Source organism: Rhinatrema bivittatum, chromosome 2 (genome assembly GCF_901001135.1).
Source record: "Rhinatrema bivittatum chromosome 2, aRhiBiv1.1, whole genome shotgun sequence".
Taxonomy (NCBI): domain Eukaryota; kingdom Metazoa; phylum Chordata; class Amphibia; order Gymnophiona; family Rhinatrematidae; genus Rhinatrema; species Rhinatrema bivittatum.
The window spans coordinates 414,211,880-414,227,717 of record NC_042616.1 but is presented as its reverse complement, the minus strand read 5'-3'; the positions used below and the strand labels follow the sequence as shown (position 1 = coordinate 414,227,717).

The 15,838-nt window shown below is 43.9% G+C and overlaps 1 protein-coding gene across 3 annotated transcripts in view; it reads right to left on the bottom strand.

The window, feature by feature from the left end:
• Positions 1 to 15,838, bottom strand: part of PICK1 (protein interacting with PRKCA 1) — a 135,176-nt gene that overhangs the window by 118,123 nt on the left and 1,215 nt on the right. For all 3 annotated transcript variants that reach the window (XM_029590150.1, XM_029590151.1, XM_029590152.1), the window contains exons 2-3: positions 1,753 to 1,833; positions 1,504 to 1,615 (exon numbers count right to left, since the gene is read on the bottom strand). In XM_029590150.1, the coding sequence (XP_029446010.1) occupies positions 1,504 to 1,615; positions 1,753 to 1,793 (153 nt within the window). In that variant the 5' untranslated portion in view covers positions 1,794 to 1,833. The remainder of the gene's footprint in view (positions 1 to 1,503; positions 1,616 to 1,752; positions 1,834 to 15,838) is intronic.

The window sequence follows — 15,838 nt, the reverse complement described above, 5'->3', positions numbered from 1 at the left end:
GACTACCCCAAGTGCTTCATCAGTTGTTCCAGGTCCTCCCCGAATAACAGTTTTCCTTTAAAAGGAAGACTGCACAAGTGCAACTAAGACCACATGTCCACTGACCACTTTACGCAACCACAGGAGCATCCATGCTGCCACTGCCGAGACCATGCTCCTGGCAGACGTCTGAACCAAATCAAACAGCGCATCCGCCATATAGGTCACCCTGGCTTCCAACCAGGCCGCCTGCTTGGAATCGGTTGAAGGGAAAGACTCCGTCTCCTGAGCCTTCTGCATCCAGTGCAGACAGACCCTTTTTGCACAAGGCTGCCACAGATCGCCGCCTACAGATGCAAAGCCAAGACCTCCTGAGCTGAATAAGAAAATTCCTTACCTGCTAATTTTCGTTCCTGCAGTACCATGGATCAGTCCAGACCGTGGGTTATGTCCCCCTTCCAGCAGATGGAGTCAAGAGCAAAAACTGAGAGGGCGGTCCCTCATAACTGGTGCGCCCTCTGTAAACCTTCAGTATTAAGAATATCCAAGCAATAAGGAAAAACACCTTGGATGGATCAATACAAATTGAATATCAACGGTAAACAAGTCTAAGCAAAAAACTTGCAACCTGAACTCTTAATCAGTCCCAAACCGATCCTGAAATAATTACACAGTCGAGCTGAAAGATTATGCCAAAGAACCCCCAACAATCCGTAGGGTGGGCGTCTGGACTGATCCATGGTACTACAGGAACGAAAATTAGCAGGTAAGGAATAATTTTCTTTTCCCTGTACATAACAGGATCAGTCCAGACCGTGGGATGTACCAAAGCTTCCCTAAGTAGGGTGGGCCACTGATAGCCCAGCTTGAATGACCTGAGCCCCAAAGGAGCCCACGATCTGTGGTTGAAGATTCAAACGATAGTGACACGCGAATGTGTGTAATGACTTTCAGGTAGCCGCCCTGCAAATCTCCTGCGGAGAGGCCGCTCGGCTTTCTGCCCAGGAGGCTGCTTGAGCTCGGAGAGAATGAGCCTTTATACCGGACGGTGGACGCCCAGCACCAACGTATGCCGTAGAAATTGCTTCCTTTAGCCAGCGGGCAATGGTGGTTTTAGAAGCCTGGTTTCCCTTCTGGGGACCACTCCAGAGGACAAGAGGTGATCCAATAAATGGAAGCATTGGTAGCCTCCAGACATCGAAGGAGGATGCACTTGACATCGAGGTGTCTAAGCTCTCTGGAATCCTAGTCCTGGAAGGCGGCAGCTCCACCAACTAATTCAAATGAAAGAACAAGACCACCTTTGGACTAATAATACATTTCTTGAGCACTAATACTATTTTCTTCAGTATTAGCTCTCGGAAGTTAGTCAAGAAATATATTAAATTAGTCCAATAAAAACATACTACCTTACATACATATATATATTTTGTTTTATTTATTAACATTTTATTTCTTTGCATTCAAGTGGACTAACACTGCAGCCAAACTACTTCAGAATGGAAGGGGGAGCCAAAGGCCTACCTGAACAATGTAAAGACATGGGCAATACTGGGCTCCTCCTCCGATACTAATTCCAATTAAATTCTGGGTATCCTTCTTCAGTATCACAGTCCCAGGAACAGTGGGAATTCCTCTGAAAGGAAGAGGGAAAGAAGGGATTACGAGATCCAGCAAATTAGTGCACGTTTTAGATGCTATGCTGAGAAACATCAACATAAACTACACAGTATCAATTCATTGCCATATCCCTTAAACTGAAAGTCTACTCACAGTTTGTCTTCCTCGATGTCAAAATCTGGGTCGGTAAACATCTTGCTGGTCTCAAAAAACTAACAATTTGAGAACCTCCACCTACAAAAAAATTAAAAAAAACAAACAGTTTAAAATGTCTTCACTGGGAAACTCTATAAAAACATTCTACCAGTGTTAAGAGTAGTAAATCACCTGGACCGGATGGTATACACCCCAGAGTTCTGAAGGAACTAAAAAATGACATTTCAGACCTATTAGTAAAAATTTGTAATCTATCATTAAAATCATCCATTGTACCTGAAGACAGGAGGGTAGCTAATGTAACCCCAATATTTAAAAAGGGCTCCAGGGGAGATCCGGGAAATTACAGACCAGTTAGCCTGACTTCAGTGCCAGGAAAAATAGTGGAAAGTATTCTAAACAACAAAATCACAGAACATATAGAAAGACATGGTTTAATGGAACAAAGTCAGCATGGCTTTACCTAAGGCAAGTCTTGCCTCACAAATCTGCTTCACATTTTTGAAGGAGTTAATAAACATGTGGATAAAGGTGAACCGGTAGATGTAGTGTACTTGGATTTTCAGAAGGCATTTGACAAAGTTCCTCATGAGAGGCTTCTAGGAAAAATAAAAAGTCATGGGATAGGTGGCGATGTCCTTTCATGGATTACAAACTGGCTAAAAGACAGGAAACAGAGTAGGATTAAATGGACAATTTTCTCAGTGGAAGGGTGTGGGCAGTGGAGTGCCTCAGGGATCTGTATTGGGACCCTTACTTTTCAATATATTTATAAATGATCTGGAAAGAAATACGACAAGTGAGGTAATCAAATTTGCAGATGATACAAAATTGTTTAGAGTAGTTAAATCACAAGCAGATTGTGATAAATTGCAGGAAGACCTTGTGAGGCTGGAAAATTGGGCATCAAAATGGCAGATGAAATTTAATGTGGACAAGTGCAAGGTGATGCATAGAGGGAAAAATAACCCATGCTATAGTTACACAATGTTAGGTTCCATATTAGGTGCTAGTACCCAAGAAAGATCTAGGCGTCATAGTGGATAACACATTGAAATCGGTTCAGTGTGCTGCGGCAGTCAAAAAAAGCAAACAGAATGTTGGGAATTATTAGAAAGGGAATGGTGAATAAAACGGAAAATGTCATAATGCCTCTGTATCACTCCATGGAGAGACCACACCTTGAATACTGTGTACAATTCTGGTCACCGCATCTCAAAAAAGATATAATTGCGATGGAGAAAGTACAGAGAAGGGTGACCAAAATGATAAAGGGAATGGAACAGCTCCCCTATGAGGAAAGACTAAAGAGGTTAGGACTTTTCAGCTTTGAGAAGAGACAGCTGAGGGGGGATATGATAGAGGTGTTTAAATCTTTCGGATAATAGAAAGACTAGGGGGCACTCCATGAAGTTAGCATGTGGCACATTTAAAACTAATCAGAGAAAGTTCTTTTTCACTCAACGCACAATTAAACTCTGGAATTTGTTGCCAGAGGATGTGGTTAGTGCAGTTAGTATAGCTGGGTTTAAAAAAGGATTGGTTCTTGGAGAAGTCCATTACCTGCTATTAATTGACTTAGAAAATAGCCATTGCTAATACTAGCAACGGTAACATGGAATAGACTTAGTTTTTGGGTACTTGCCAGGTTCTTATGGCCTGGATTGGCCACTGTTGGAAACAGGATGCTGGGCTTGATGGACCCTTGGTCTGACTCAGTATGGCATGTTCTTATGTACAGGTCTGTGAAACTGAAAACAAATTCCAGCCCTACACAGACACCAACTCTTTTCTCCTATTGTGAGAAAATTCCTTAAATGTTTGGTACACAGCATCAGACATATACTTCTTCTTGGACAGATCCATGTATCTTCACACCTGAACATAAATAATCCCAATGCAAACAAATATTCGTTGGAGAAGCTTTCGTAAGACTTGCCATGCTGGGTCAAGACCAAGGTCCATCAAGCACAGGATCCCCTTTCCAACAGTGGCCAATCCAGGACACAAGTACCCTGGCAGAGCCAATAAATGTATTTATTTAAAAAATTCTTATAACTCACAGGTTCAGTCTGGAAGTTCACAGCAACTTACATAAAAATAGATGTATGTATTTGAACCTAGTATAGAAGTTGTGTATAACTGCATAATTGTGTTCCTTGGTTTTAGGAGGGGCAGATTTTAACTGAAACCAAAAAGTGTGCAAATTAAGACTAATTTTCTGGGTTTGAGAAAAAACAACCACCTTTACTGCTAGCTTTATATCTAGTGGGGGTGGGGCTAATTGAAATGCCTGGCCATAAGACTAGTGTGTAGAAGAAGAACAGTCTTCTGTCTGCAAGTAATCCTGGATTCAGAAGGCTTCCAGAATCGCTAAGAGAACTTTTACTGTTTAATATATATTTGAGCCTTGTATAGAAGTTGTGAATAATTGCATACTGTGGTTTTAGGAGGGGGAAGATTTTAACTGAAGGATGCAATCTAGACTGCTTTTCTGGGGTTGAGAAAAAAAAAATCAAAACAAAAAAAACCCTAACTTTCAGTGGATTAATAAACTCGGAATAAGTGCATGTTAAGGAATATTTTGATCATTGATCATCTCAATTGGTAAATGCCCACCTACCCCAGAGGTTGCTCTTCTAATATAGTCTTGCCGGGGTACATAATTGGTAACGATAATTTGCTAATTTTTTTTTTTAATCAGGTTAAAGGAGTTCTCTACCAAATCAAACAAACAAAATTACTATTATTCAATGTAATAACTGTGGAGCCTTTATCTTGATGCAAACCATCTGAAAGCTTAAGGCTTGCGCCCTTTGTTCACAACTCTTCTCAATGAAAATGGAGTTAGCTCACACTAAAGCTGAATTAGCTACAAAAAATGGAATTAGCAACTACCAATGAAGCCTGAGCCACTTTACAGCATTCAGGAATCTTTCCCCCACTACCATAGGAGAGTCAGAAACCCAGAAACAAAGGGTTTACAGTTGGCTCAGGTAAGATAAGACCTGTGACCCAAAGTCACCCATTCTTCACAATAGTGCAGCCCAGATGCCCTCCTCCACTTATACAGAGCATCCTGAAACCCAAGAATAAATGGATTACAGTGGGTTCTGGTAGGATAAGATGTATTATGCAGCGATACCCACTCTCTTAAGTGACACAAGTACAAAATTAATTCTCTGTATTGGAAAATGAAGAAGCTCTAGTACTGGAGACTGATGTGGGATAAGAAAGGAAAGAAGAAACCCAAATGTGCGCAGAAATTCCATAACACAACCAAAATCCATAAGAAGCAGCTCATTGTGTTGGGAGACTCAGTCATCAGGAGGAACTAATTTGGGAAATCTTCTTGAGGGGACTGCTATAGTTAAATGCCTTCCAGGTTCCTCATGAGGTAGAAATGCTAACCAGATACTCGACGCAATCAATGAAGAAATGAAGGACTCTGAAGTTGACCTTTTCCTCCATTTTGGAACTAATAATCTTGCTAGAATCATCATCCAAGCCGCACAGAAGATTTTCAGATTCTGGGCAAGTAGATTAAGAAATGTTACCTGTTCATGGAAATGGAAAGGATAGGCTAAGCCATATAAATAATTTCAATTCATGGCTCAAAAGGAGAAATTATTACTTATCTGATAATTTTGTTTTCCTTAGTGTAGATGGACTCAGGACCAGTGGGATATGCATCTCTACCAGCAGATGGAGACGGAGCAAGCGGACGTCACAGTATATATACTCCTGCAGTGACATCAGCTCGCCAGTATTCTCTTCAAAAGCAACTGTGAACAGACTAGCAAATCTTGATTAAAAAGAATCACTACTGTACTCAACAGGAAACAGTGAACTTAGGTAATAAATGTATGTACCCCAATCTAGGGGACTGGATGAACACTTACCGGCAAACCCCTGGAACACACTGCCCCACAGGAGGACCATTAAACCAAACCATTCGGCAGCCAAGGGCAGGAAGCTGCCCATCTATCTACACTAAGGAAAACAAAATTATCAGGTTAAGTAGTAATTTCTCCTTTCCTAGTGTGTAGACAGATGGACTCGGGATCAGTGGGATGTACCCAAGCTACTCCTGATTAGGGTGGGAGGCTGTCTGCGGTCCAGTCAAAACCGTATATGCAAAGGCTGTGTCCTGCAGGCTTGCACATCCAGACAATAATACTTGGAAAAAGTGTGTAAGGAGGATCACGTCGCAGCTCAAGAAATGTCAATGGGAGAAGACAATCTAAGCTCCGCCCATGAGCCCTAGTCCGAATAGGTAACGGCTTTTCAGCCTCCACATACGCGGCCGTGACTACCTCCTTAATCCAGCAAGCTATTGTAGCCTATGAAGCTGGTTCACCCTGCTTCATTTCACCATGAAGGACAAACAGGTGATCAGTCTTTCGGAAAGGTTTAGAAACCTCCAGATATCACACAACATGTCTCTTGACATCCAAAGGATGCAACAAGCGATACTCTTCCGGATCTTTTCCCTTATCCAAGGATCGCAAGGAAATGGACAGATTCAAGTGAAAATCCAAGACCACCCTAGGCAAGGAAGAGGGCACAGTACGCAGCTGTATCACTCCTGGAGTCACCCAAAGAAACGGCTCCCAGCAGGACAAGGCCTGCAGCTCAGAAATTCAGTGCACAGAACGTATTGCCACCAGAAACACTATTTTCAAGGTCAATAGCTACAAGGAAAGGCTACGCAGTGGTCGAAACATAGGACCCACCAAGAAATCCAACACCAGGTTAAGACTCCACAAGGGAACCAGTAACCGCAAGGGGGAATGAAGATGATTCACTCCCTTCAAGAAACAAGCCACATCAGGATGAGACTAAAAGGATTCACCACTGACTGGGTCTCAAACAGGCAAGAGCCGTAACCTGTACATTCAAAGAATTAAGGGCCAACCCCTTATTTAACCTATCCTGCAAAAATTCCAAAATGAGCGGGATCTTCACTGAGCGAGGAAGAACACTTTGATCCTCACACCAAGCCTCAAACACTTGCCAAACCTGCACATTGGTTAAGGAAGAGGGGAACTTCTGAGCATGTAGCAAGGTGGCAATCACCACAGAAGAATAACCACGCTTCAAACAAGCCCTTTCTATACCTTAAGACAAAATAGAGTCTGATCTTCGTGAAGGACAGGCCCCTGCTGCAACAGATTCTAGTGCAGCAGACGACGAAGGGAAGTCTCTACCACGAGTCTTCGCAGATCCGCATACCATGGTCTTTTGGATCAATCCGGTGCCACCAGGAACACCATGCCCCTGTGGCCTTCAATCCTGCGAACTATTCTGCCCAACAGGGGCCATGGAGGAAAGGCATACAGCAGCTTGTCTTCTGGTCAGGCTTGTACGAGAGCATCAATACACAAGGACTTTGAATCTCTTCTGCAACTGAAGAAGCAAGGAACCTTTGCATTGTGAGAAGTCACCAACAGGTCTAGGAACGGAAGCCCCAGCGATCCACTATCAGCTGAAACACCTTGTCCGACAACACCCATTCTCCCGGGTCCAGATTCTCCCAACTGAGAAAGTCTGCTCTTACATTGTCTTTTCCTGCAATGTGAGAGGCTGAGATCACCTGGAGATGCCCTTCCGCCCATTCCATAAGTTGGTCTATTTCCAGCGACACTTACTGGGCTCTTGGTTCCTCCCTGTCGATTGATGTTAGCCACTGTCATTGCGTTGTCTGACATTATTCGGACCACTTGACTCTGCAGTCTGTCACTGAACTGTAAGCACGCCAACCAGACCACCTGGGCTTCCAGGCGATTGATGCTCCAGAGAGACTTGTGTTCCAGCGCCCTTGCGCCGTTAGTTCCTGACAGTGCACTCCCCAACCCTGGAGAGTCGCATCTGTCGTGAGTATCAACCATTCCGGCGACGTCAGGGAAACTCCCTTTCTCAAATGATCCTCCTACAACCACCATGAAGGACCATGTTTCAGTTCTGATATGGTTCCAGTCCCTGAGGAATTTCCCCATCTTCCAGGGAGTCAGGATCTGCCTCATCATCAGTGCCATCCGGGTTCCTACTGGGAATACCCAAAGTTAACCAAGGTGTGCTTCGGCGCCTAAACAAAGGACTAGAAGAGGGAGGGGCCCCACCGGCTGAGGATCTGATCTGACAGGATTAGTCAAAGTTGAAGACTGCCTGAAGAAAGGATTGCAATCCTTGAAAACACTGTACCCAAGAAAAGGCAGAATAATCTAGGCCAAAACCAGAAGGTACTGGAGCAGGGCCCATTGAGCTGCCATCTCCTGCAGAGGAACCAGTAAAGGGAGTTCCAAAGTCCAGCCTACCTCCAGACAAAAACCTTAGCCACACCATCATCAGGCTGGGAAACCTTAGCCACACCATCATCAGGCTGGGAAGAACCAGGCTTAGCAAAATCAGAGGAAGATAATTCTCCCCGAGTCTCTAAGCAGCGCTGACATGTTAGAGGGCACTCCAGGCTAGATGCCCGAATAGGACAGGCAACACAGAGAGAAAGACGCTTAGATTTCTTGTTCACCAGTCAACTGATAATGTGCGTCCAGCTGGCTTGTGTTTAAAAATTTCAAGCGCACAAATTTTACGCGTTCAAAAGTTAGGCACCCAAAGTTTATGCGCCACTAAAAAAATAAATGCACAAATAGTGCGGCAAAATCTGGGTGCACCACCAATATGATTAAAAAATGTGCGCACAGGAAGTCCATCCAAAACTGGGAGCACAAATCGTACACAAAGCCAGATGCACTGCACACGCCAACGTTCCTGTAAAGGACAGTGAAACATGCACAGAAGCGTGCTAAAATGCCATAGTGGCCTACCACGCGACGCGCAGGAAAAAGCCTAACAGGGCCTAGCCCACCCGGGCTCCTCAACCTGCGCCACTGCCCAGTTCCTTTAACCCCACGGGAGTGGGAACGAACGTCGGAATGGAGCACCAAGCATAGAGACCAGAGGAAGTCCTACAAAACCCTTCTACACTAACTGACTTTTTTTTTTTTTTTAAACTTACCTGAGCTCTGCCCTTCCCGGCTCAGTGCAGAGACGGTCTCCGGCTGCAGGGGGAGAGGGCATCTGCTGTCACCGCCACGCTCGACTTCCTGCACACGCTGCCTTTAAGCTGTACTATCAGCTAAGTCCAGGCCAGCGGAAAACCAGCTATCGAACCAAGGCACACATCTGAGAGACCATGGAAATCACCTAAGGAATATGGTGGAGGGACCATCTGGTATCACCACAGGAGAGTGGGCCTTTTTTTTTTTTTTTTTTTAATTCTCTTTTTATAAAATATGAAGCAATCCCCATAGGGGATCTGCTGGAGACGGAGAATACTGGTGGGTTGATGTTGCTGCAGGAGTATATATATACACTGTGATGTCAATTTGCTCCGTCTCCATCTACTAGCAGAGTTGCATAATCCACTGATCCTGAGTCCATCTGCCTACATGCTAGGAAACCAGGAGTAAGGAAGAAAGTTTTGGATATATTAGGGGTTGCGGCTGTGTATGGGACAGTAAGAGTCCATGTCGGTGGCAGGAAAAAAGATCCTAAGTGAAAAATTCAAATCATACATCATAAGGCATTTAAACTAGAGGATGAGGGTGGCAAACCGAAATTGATATGTCACCAACATTTCCAAGAAGTGGGTGAAGAAATTAACAAGCCCATGATCCCTACATAGTAGGTTGCTTTGCCTTCACTGGGCACCCCTGCAGAAATGTCTGCAGGTCCTGGAAACATTCCACTCAGGAGGAGGAGGATGGATCTATACCAGAGTCCATAGGCCCAACCTTGCTCTCTCCAACCTCTCTCAGGAAAGCTTCTGCCCTCAGGAACAAGGGAGGAGAACTGACCATTGCCTCGTCTCCCCCCTCCAGAGTCACCCTAGGCCGAGGAGATGTCCCAACATGAGCAAAAGCTGTAGTAGTCAAATTGCTTTGAGCCTCTATACAAATGGAGAGAGAGCAAGGACTGAATTACCATCAGACGGCACGCCTCACAGATAGCAAGGCGCTTGGACCTGGTCATACCTGGCACCTAGCTCTCCTGAACGTCGGCTATAGGCTGTCTTCTTGGCACACACCAATGCCACCTGGGCGTACACGCACGCCTCGCCAGGACACATGCAAATACACGCTCAAGACTAGGTCGCAGTCATATGTGAACAAGTACATGCACAAATATGCACTTGTATAGGCCATAGTCATATGCGCATAAGTACCCGCATAAATACATGCTCAAGTACCTGTGCAAATAAGTGCTCAAGTCTAGGTTGCAGATGTACACGCTCAAATCTAGGCCGTGGCCTTAAGCGCAAAGGACCCAGCACATGCAACCGCCATGCATTGAGAATGTTCGCACATGACTACACACGCGAAAAAAGAACTGCTGCAGTGGCCTACCACCCGACTAACTAAAACCTACCTGCACCTTCAGCATATTTAGGCCCAGATCTGTTTAACATCCAGGACTGAAAATCATCGGCCTGAAGAGCTTCTCAACAGCTCAAGCCTCTTGACTGGCTGAGAATCCATGGAGACTGGGGCCAAGAGCCAGCATCTCATAAGAACATGCCATACTGGGTCAGACCAAGGGTCCATCAAGCCCAGCATCCTGTTTCCAACAGTGGCCAAATCAGGCTATAAGTACCTGGCAAGTACCCAAAAACTAAGTCTGTCCCATGCTACTGATGCTAGTAATAGCAGTGGCTATTTTCTAAGTCAACTTGATTAATAGCAAATAATGGACTTCTCCTCCAAGAACTTGTCCTAACCTTTTTTAAACCCAGCTACACCAAACTGCACTAACTGCATCCCCTGGCAACAAATTCCAGAGTTTAATTGTGCGTTGAGTGAAAAAGAATTTTCTCCGATTAGTTTTAAATGTGCTAAACACACTTTGCGCATAAGCAAATAAAACCAGCAGAAGACCTCTACCAGAACACTGAGTTGTCGTCTCTGGTAAGTGCCTTTGTGGGACAGGGAACTGCCAGCGATAGTTGAGGAGGGGATTCCCCTGCCTCTCCCGTTGCTAGGGAATCAAAAATGGCTGCCATTTCCACATTGACGGGGAAAGCCTCAGTGCTAGACCCGTCACCCATTAAGCATGTTCTACCAGTGCGGTCATGCTTGACGCAGACCCGCGAATGCTTTTGCTGCATGCACATGCTGTTCCTTTCCGCACCCACAGCACCACCAGCATCTCAACGGCAAGCAAGGGAACAGTCCCTCAGCGCCACGAAGCAAACACCTGGTCTCCTCTGCAGGCAGAAAAGCTGCTGAAAAACCCAATTGCTGAGCTCCCCGAGCTGCTGAGGTAGCTTCCCCCCCCTGGAACCTTGCTCCTGCACAAATTCCTCTATCTAGCTCCTTATTCTCTGGAGACAGAGAAATACTGAGGGCCTGCAGGTGGCACACTGGGTTATGTATAGTGTCAGTGAAACTTTCTCTGTCTCCATTTGCTGGCAGGGAGGCAAAACCCAGTAGTCTGGACTGATCTGGGTACGTACAGGGAAGGGAGAAGTGCTGCTAGTTGGAGATTTTAATCTGCCAGATGTGGACTGGAGCATCCCTTTTGTGGAATCTGCAAGAAGTAGAGAGATAGTGGATGCTTTCCAAGGGGCTCTGTTCAAACAAATGGTAATGGAACCCACATGGGAGCGTGTGATACTTGGCCTGGTACTCACAAATAGGAATAATGTCTTGAATGTCCAAGTAGGTGCCCACTTGAGCACCAGTGACCATCAGATGGTATGGTTTGATATCGCAAACAGGATACAGAGAAGATACACAAAGATCCAAATTTTGAATTTCAAAAATACAGACTTTGTAAAATGGGAATGTTCCCTGAGAAAGAACTGGAAGCCTGGGAGAAAATGGATGAGGTGGAACAACAATGGGACAAACTGAAAGGAGCTATTACAAAGGCAACAAATTTATATATTAGAAAGGTAAACAAAAGTAAGAGGAAAAAGAAACCAATCTGGTTTTCTAAAGGAAGTGGATTAAAAAATAAAGAACAGTGTTCAAGAAGTATAAAGAATCCCAAAAAGAGGAACACAAGGACGAATACTTGGTAAAACTGAGGGAGACGAAGAAAGAAATAAGGAAAGCAAAAGGTAAAGTGGAAGAAAGGATTACCAAATAGGTTTAGCGAGGTGACAAAACATTTCTCATATATATGAGAGAAAAAAGAAATGTCCATAGTGTTATAGTGAAATAGAAAGGAACAAGGAACAATGTGTGCAGAGCAACAAAGAAATGGCAGAAATATTAAAATAAATACTTCAGTTCAGTGTTCACTAAAGAAGACCCTGGAGAAGGACAGTTGCTGGTAGACAAGATTGTAGATGGGGCTGGAGTAGATGAAACTCCATTTACGGAACAGAATGTATGGAAGAGCTAGGCAAACAAAGTGAACAAGGCCATGGGGCCGGATGAGGTATATCCCAGAATACTGAGGGAGCTCAGAGATGTGCTGGTGAGTCCGCTGAAGGACCTTTTCAATAGATCCCTGGAAACGGAAGTTGTGGTGGCCCATCTTCATAAGAGTGGTAGCAGAGAGGAGGCTGGAAACTATAGGCCGGTTAGCCTCACCTCGGTGGTGGGAAAATTAATGGAGATGCTGCTGAAGGAAACTATAATGAACTATCTACAATCTGATGGGTTGCTGGACCCGAGGCAGCATGGATTGACCAGGGGAAGATCCTGTTAGACAAATCTGACTGGGTGACTAGAGAATTAGACGGAGGAAGAGCACTTGATGTGATCTACTTGGATTTCAGCAAAGCTTTTGATACGGTTCCGCATAGAAGGCTTGTGAATAAAATGAGAAGCTTGGGAGTGTGTGCCAAGGTGATGTTGTGGATTACAAACTGGTTGACTAATAGGAGACAGCATGTGATGGTAAATGGAACCTACTCTGAAGAGAGCCATCTCAAGCGGAGTGCCTCAGGGATCAATGCTGGGACCAGTTCTGTTCAATATCTTTGTAAGCAACATTGTGGAAGGGACAGAAGGTAAGGTATGTCTATTTGTAGATAATAAGATCTGCAACAGAGTGGACATGCCTAAAGGAGTAGAGAGAATGAAAAGTGATTTTAAAAAACTGGAAGAGTGGTCAAGGATTTGGCAGCTGGGAATCAATAACAAGAAGTGCAGAGTCATGCATCTGGGGTGCAGTAATCCAAAAGAGCTGTAAATGATGAGGGGTGAAAGACTGATGTGCATGGCCCAAGAGAAGAAGCTTGGGATGATAAGTGTCTGAGGATCTGAAGATGGCAAAGCAATGTGACAAGGTGATAGCTAAAGCCAGAAGAATTCTGGGCTGCACAGAGAGAGGAATAACCAGTAAGAAAAAGGAAGTGATAGTCCCCTTGTACAGGTCCTTCGTGAGGCCTCACCTGGAGTATTGTGTTCAGTTCTGGAGCCTGTATCTCAAAAAGGAAAGAGACAGGATGGAGGCTGTCCAGAGAAGGGTGATGAAAATGGTGTGGGGTCTGTATCGGAAGACCCATGAGGAGAGGCTGAAGGATTTGAATATGGATACCCTGGAAGAGAGGAGGTGCAGGGGAAATATGGTACAGACCTTCAGATACCTAAAAGGTTTCCACAATGTATAGACTTCGAAACTCCGGGGGGGGAAGACTCAGAACCAATATTTCTTCACAGAAAGGGTGGTGGAGGCCTGGAATGCCTTTTGGAGGAGATGGTGAAAAAGAAAATAGCCACAAAATTCAAAGGGGCATGGGATAAACACTGTGGATCTCTAAAAGCTAGAGGACAGAAATGAAAAAAATGTACAGGGGGTAACTTACTGGTACGGTGGTTACTACCCTTAGCAGAAGGCATGGAGATTACTACCCTTAATCAATATGCTTTGATGCTTTTAACGCAACTGCAACATTGCTTCCTGCTTAGATAGCAGAGGGCCAAGAGGAACTGTATTCAGATGACAACCGAGGGCCCCAACTTTCATGGTTTGGGATACTGTTAGACATAAGGGAAAAGGTAAAGAATTACTTCTATGGCCAAGTCCTAAAGAAAATGAAGAAAGCATGCATGGGGTAACTTGCTGGTGCGGCATTTACTACCCTTAACACTTTTGATGGAACTCCAATATTGCTCTCTGCTTCAACGGCAGGGGAAAAGGGGAATTGGATTTAGACAGCAACCAACGAGAGCTCCAACTTTTACGATCTATGGAACTGATGAACATGGGGGTAACCAGCACAGAGCAGCAGTTATTACCCTTAACAGAAGGAATGAGATTACTACCCTTAACGCTTTAGATGCAACTGCAACATCACTCTCTGCTTCAAAAGAGGGGGATGAAAAGAAAGAGAAATTTGGATGCAGAGACAACCAACACAAGCCATGACTTTTTTTTTTTTTTTTTTTTAAACATTCTGGGGTACTGATGCTCAGACATTAAGGAAAACACACAGGATTGCTTCTACATTTTGCTTGCTCATCAAGCAAAACTGACTGATACATAGGAGTGACTACACAGCACAGCAGATACTACCATGGGAAGCTTGATGGGCAGACTGGATGGACCATTGGTCCTTTTCTGCTGTCATTTCTATGACAATAATAGGACTAATACATAAAGAAGATCTAATTTCTGTTACTCACTCCCAGGGATAGCAAAAGCTTTCTTTAGTCTACCTGGCTAATAATGTGCTATGGACTTTTCCTTCAGGAATTTGTCCTAACCTCCACTATGCTAGTCTCTTTGATCATGTCCTCTGACAACAAATTGTACACCTTGATAATGCGCCGAATGAAAAAGTACTTTATATAATTTGTTTTGAATCTGCTGGTTGTCAGTTTCATAGTGTCCCCTTGTTTTAGAAATATTTGAGAGAATAAATGATTCTTTATTGACCTATTCCACCCCCATTCATGATTTTATAAAACTTCTGCCATGTCACCTCTCAGCTGCCTCTTTTCCAAGCTGAAGTGTCCTAGCCTGTGTAGCCTCTCAAAGGAGAGATGCTCCATCCCCTTTACCATTTTTGTTGCCATTCTCTGCACCTTTTTTAGTCTGTATATATTTCTTAAGATGGGGTGAACACAATTCTCAAGGTACGATGGCACTGTGTACTGATATAGATGCAATATGATATTTCCCATTTTATTCTCCATTTCTTTTCAGTTCATTCCTAATATTGTTTGCTTTTTTGACTGCTACTGCACACTGAGCCAAAGATTTCAATTTATTGTCCACAAGGACTCCAAAAGGTCCTATTCCTTGGTAGCATCTCCCAAAACAGAACATAGCATTGTGTACCTGTAGTTGGGATTATTTTTCCCTATGTGCGTCACTTTCCCACATTAAATCTCTTCTGCCATTCAGTTGCCCAGTCTTCTAATCTCACAAGGTCCTTCTGCAGTACCACGCAATCTGCTGCTGTTTTAACAAATTTGAATAATTTTGTATCACCTGTAAATCTAAATCAAAGGGGAATGGGATAAAAACTGTGGATCTCTAAAAGCTAGAGGACAGAAATGAAAAAAAAAGTACAGGGGGTAACTTGCTGGTACGGTGATTACTACCCTTAGCAGAAGGCATGGAGATTACTACCCTTAACCAATATGCTTTGATGCTTTTAACGCAACTGCAACATTGCTCCCCGCTTGTTCCCTTTTCCAGATCATTTATGAATATGTTAAATAGCACATGGCCCCATACTGATCCCTGTGGTACTTCATTTGGAAAAATTATGTAGTCCTATCCTCTGTTTCCAGCCTTTTAACTAGTTACCAGTCCAGAATAGAACACTGCCTCCTGTTCCATTACTTTATAATTTCCCAAGTAGTCTCTCATGAAGGACTTTATCCAATGCTCTCTGAATGACCAAATACACTATATCAACTGGCTCATAGTTATCTATGTTTATTTACACCTTCAAGAAATTCTAAAAGATTGGTAAGATAGGACTTCCCTTTTCTAAAACCATGTTGACTTCTCCATTAAGCTACCTGCATATCTACAAAGCCTGTGATTTTGTTTTTAAGAATGGCTTCTACCATTCTGCCAGATACTATCAGGCTCACCAGTCTATAGTTTCCAT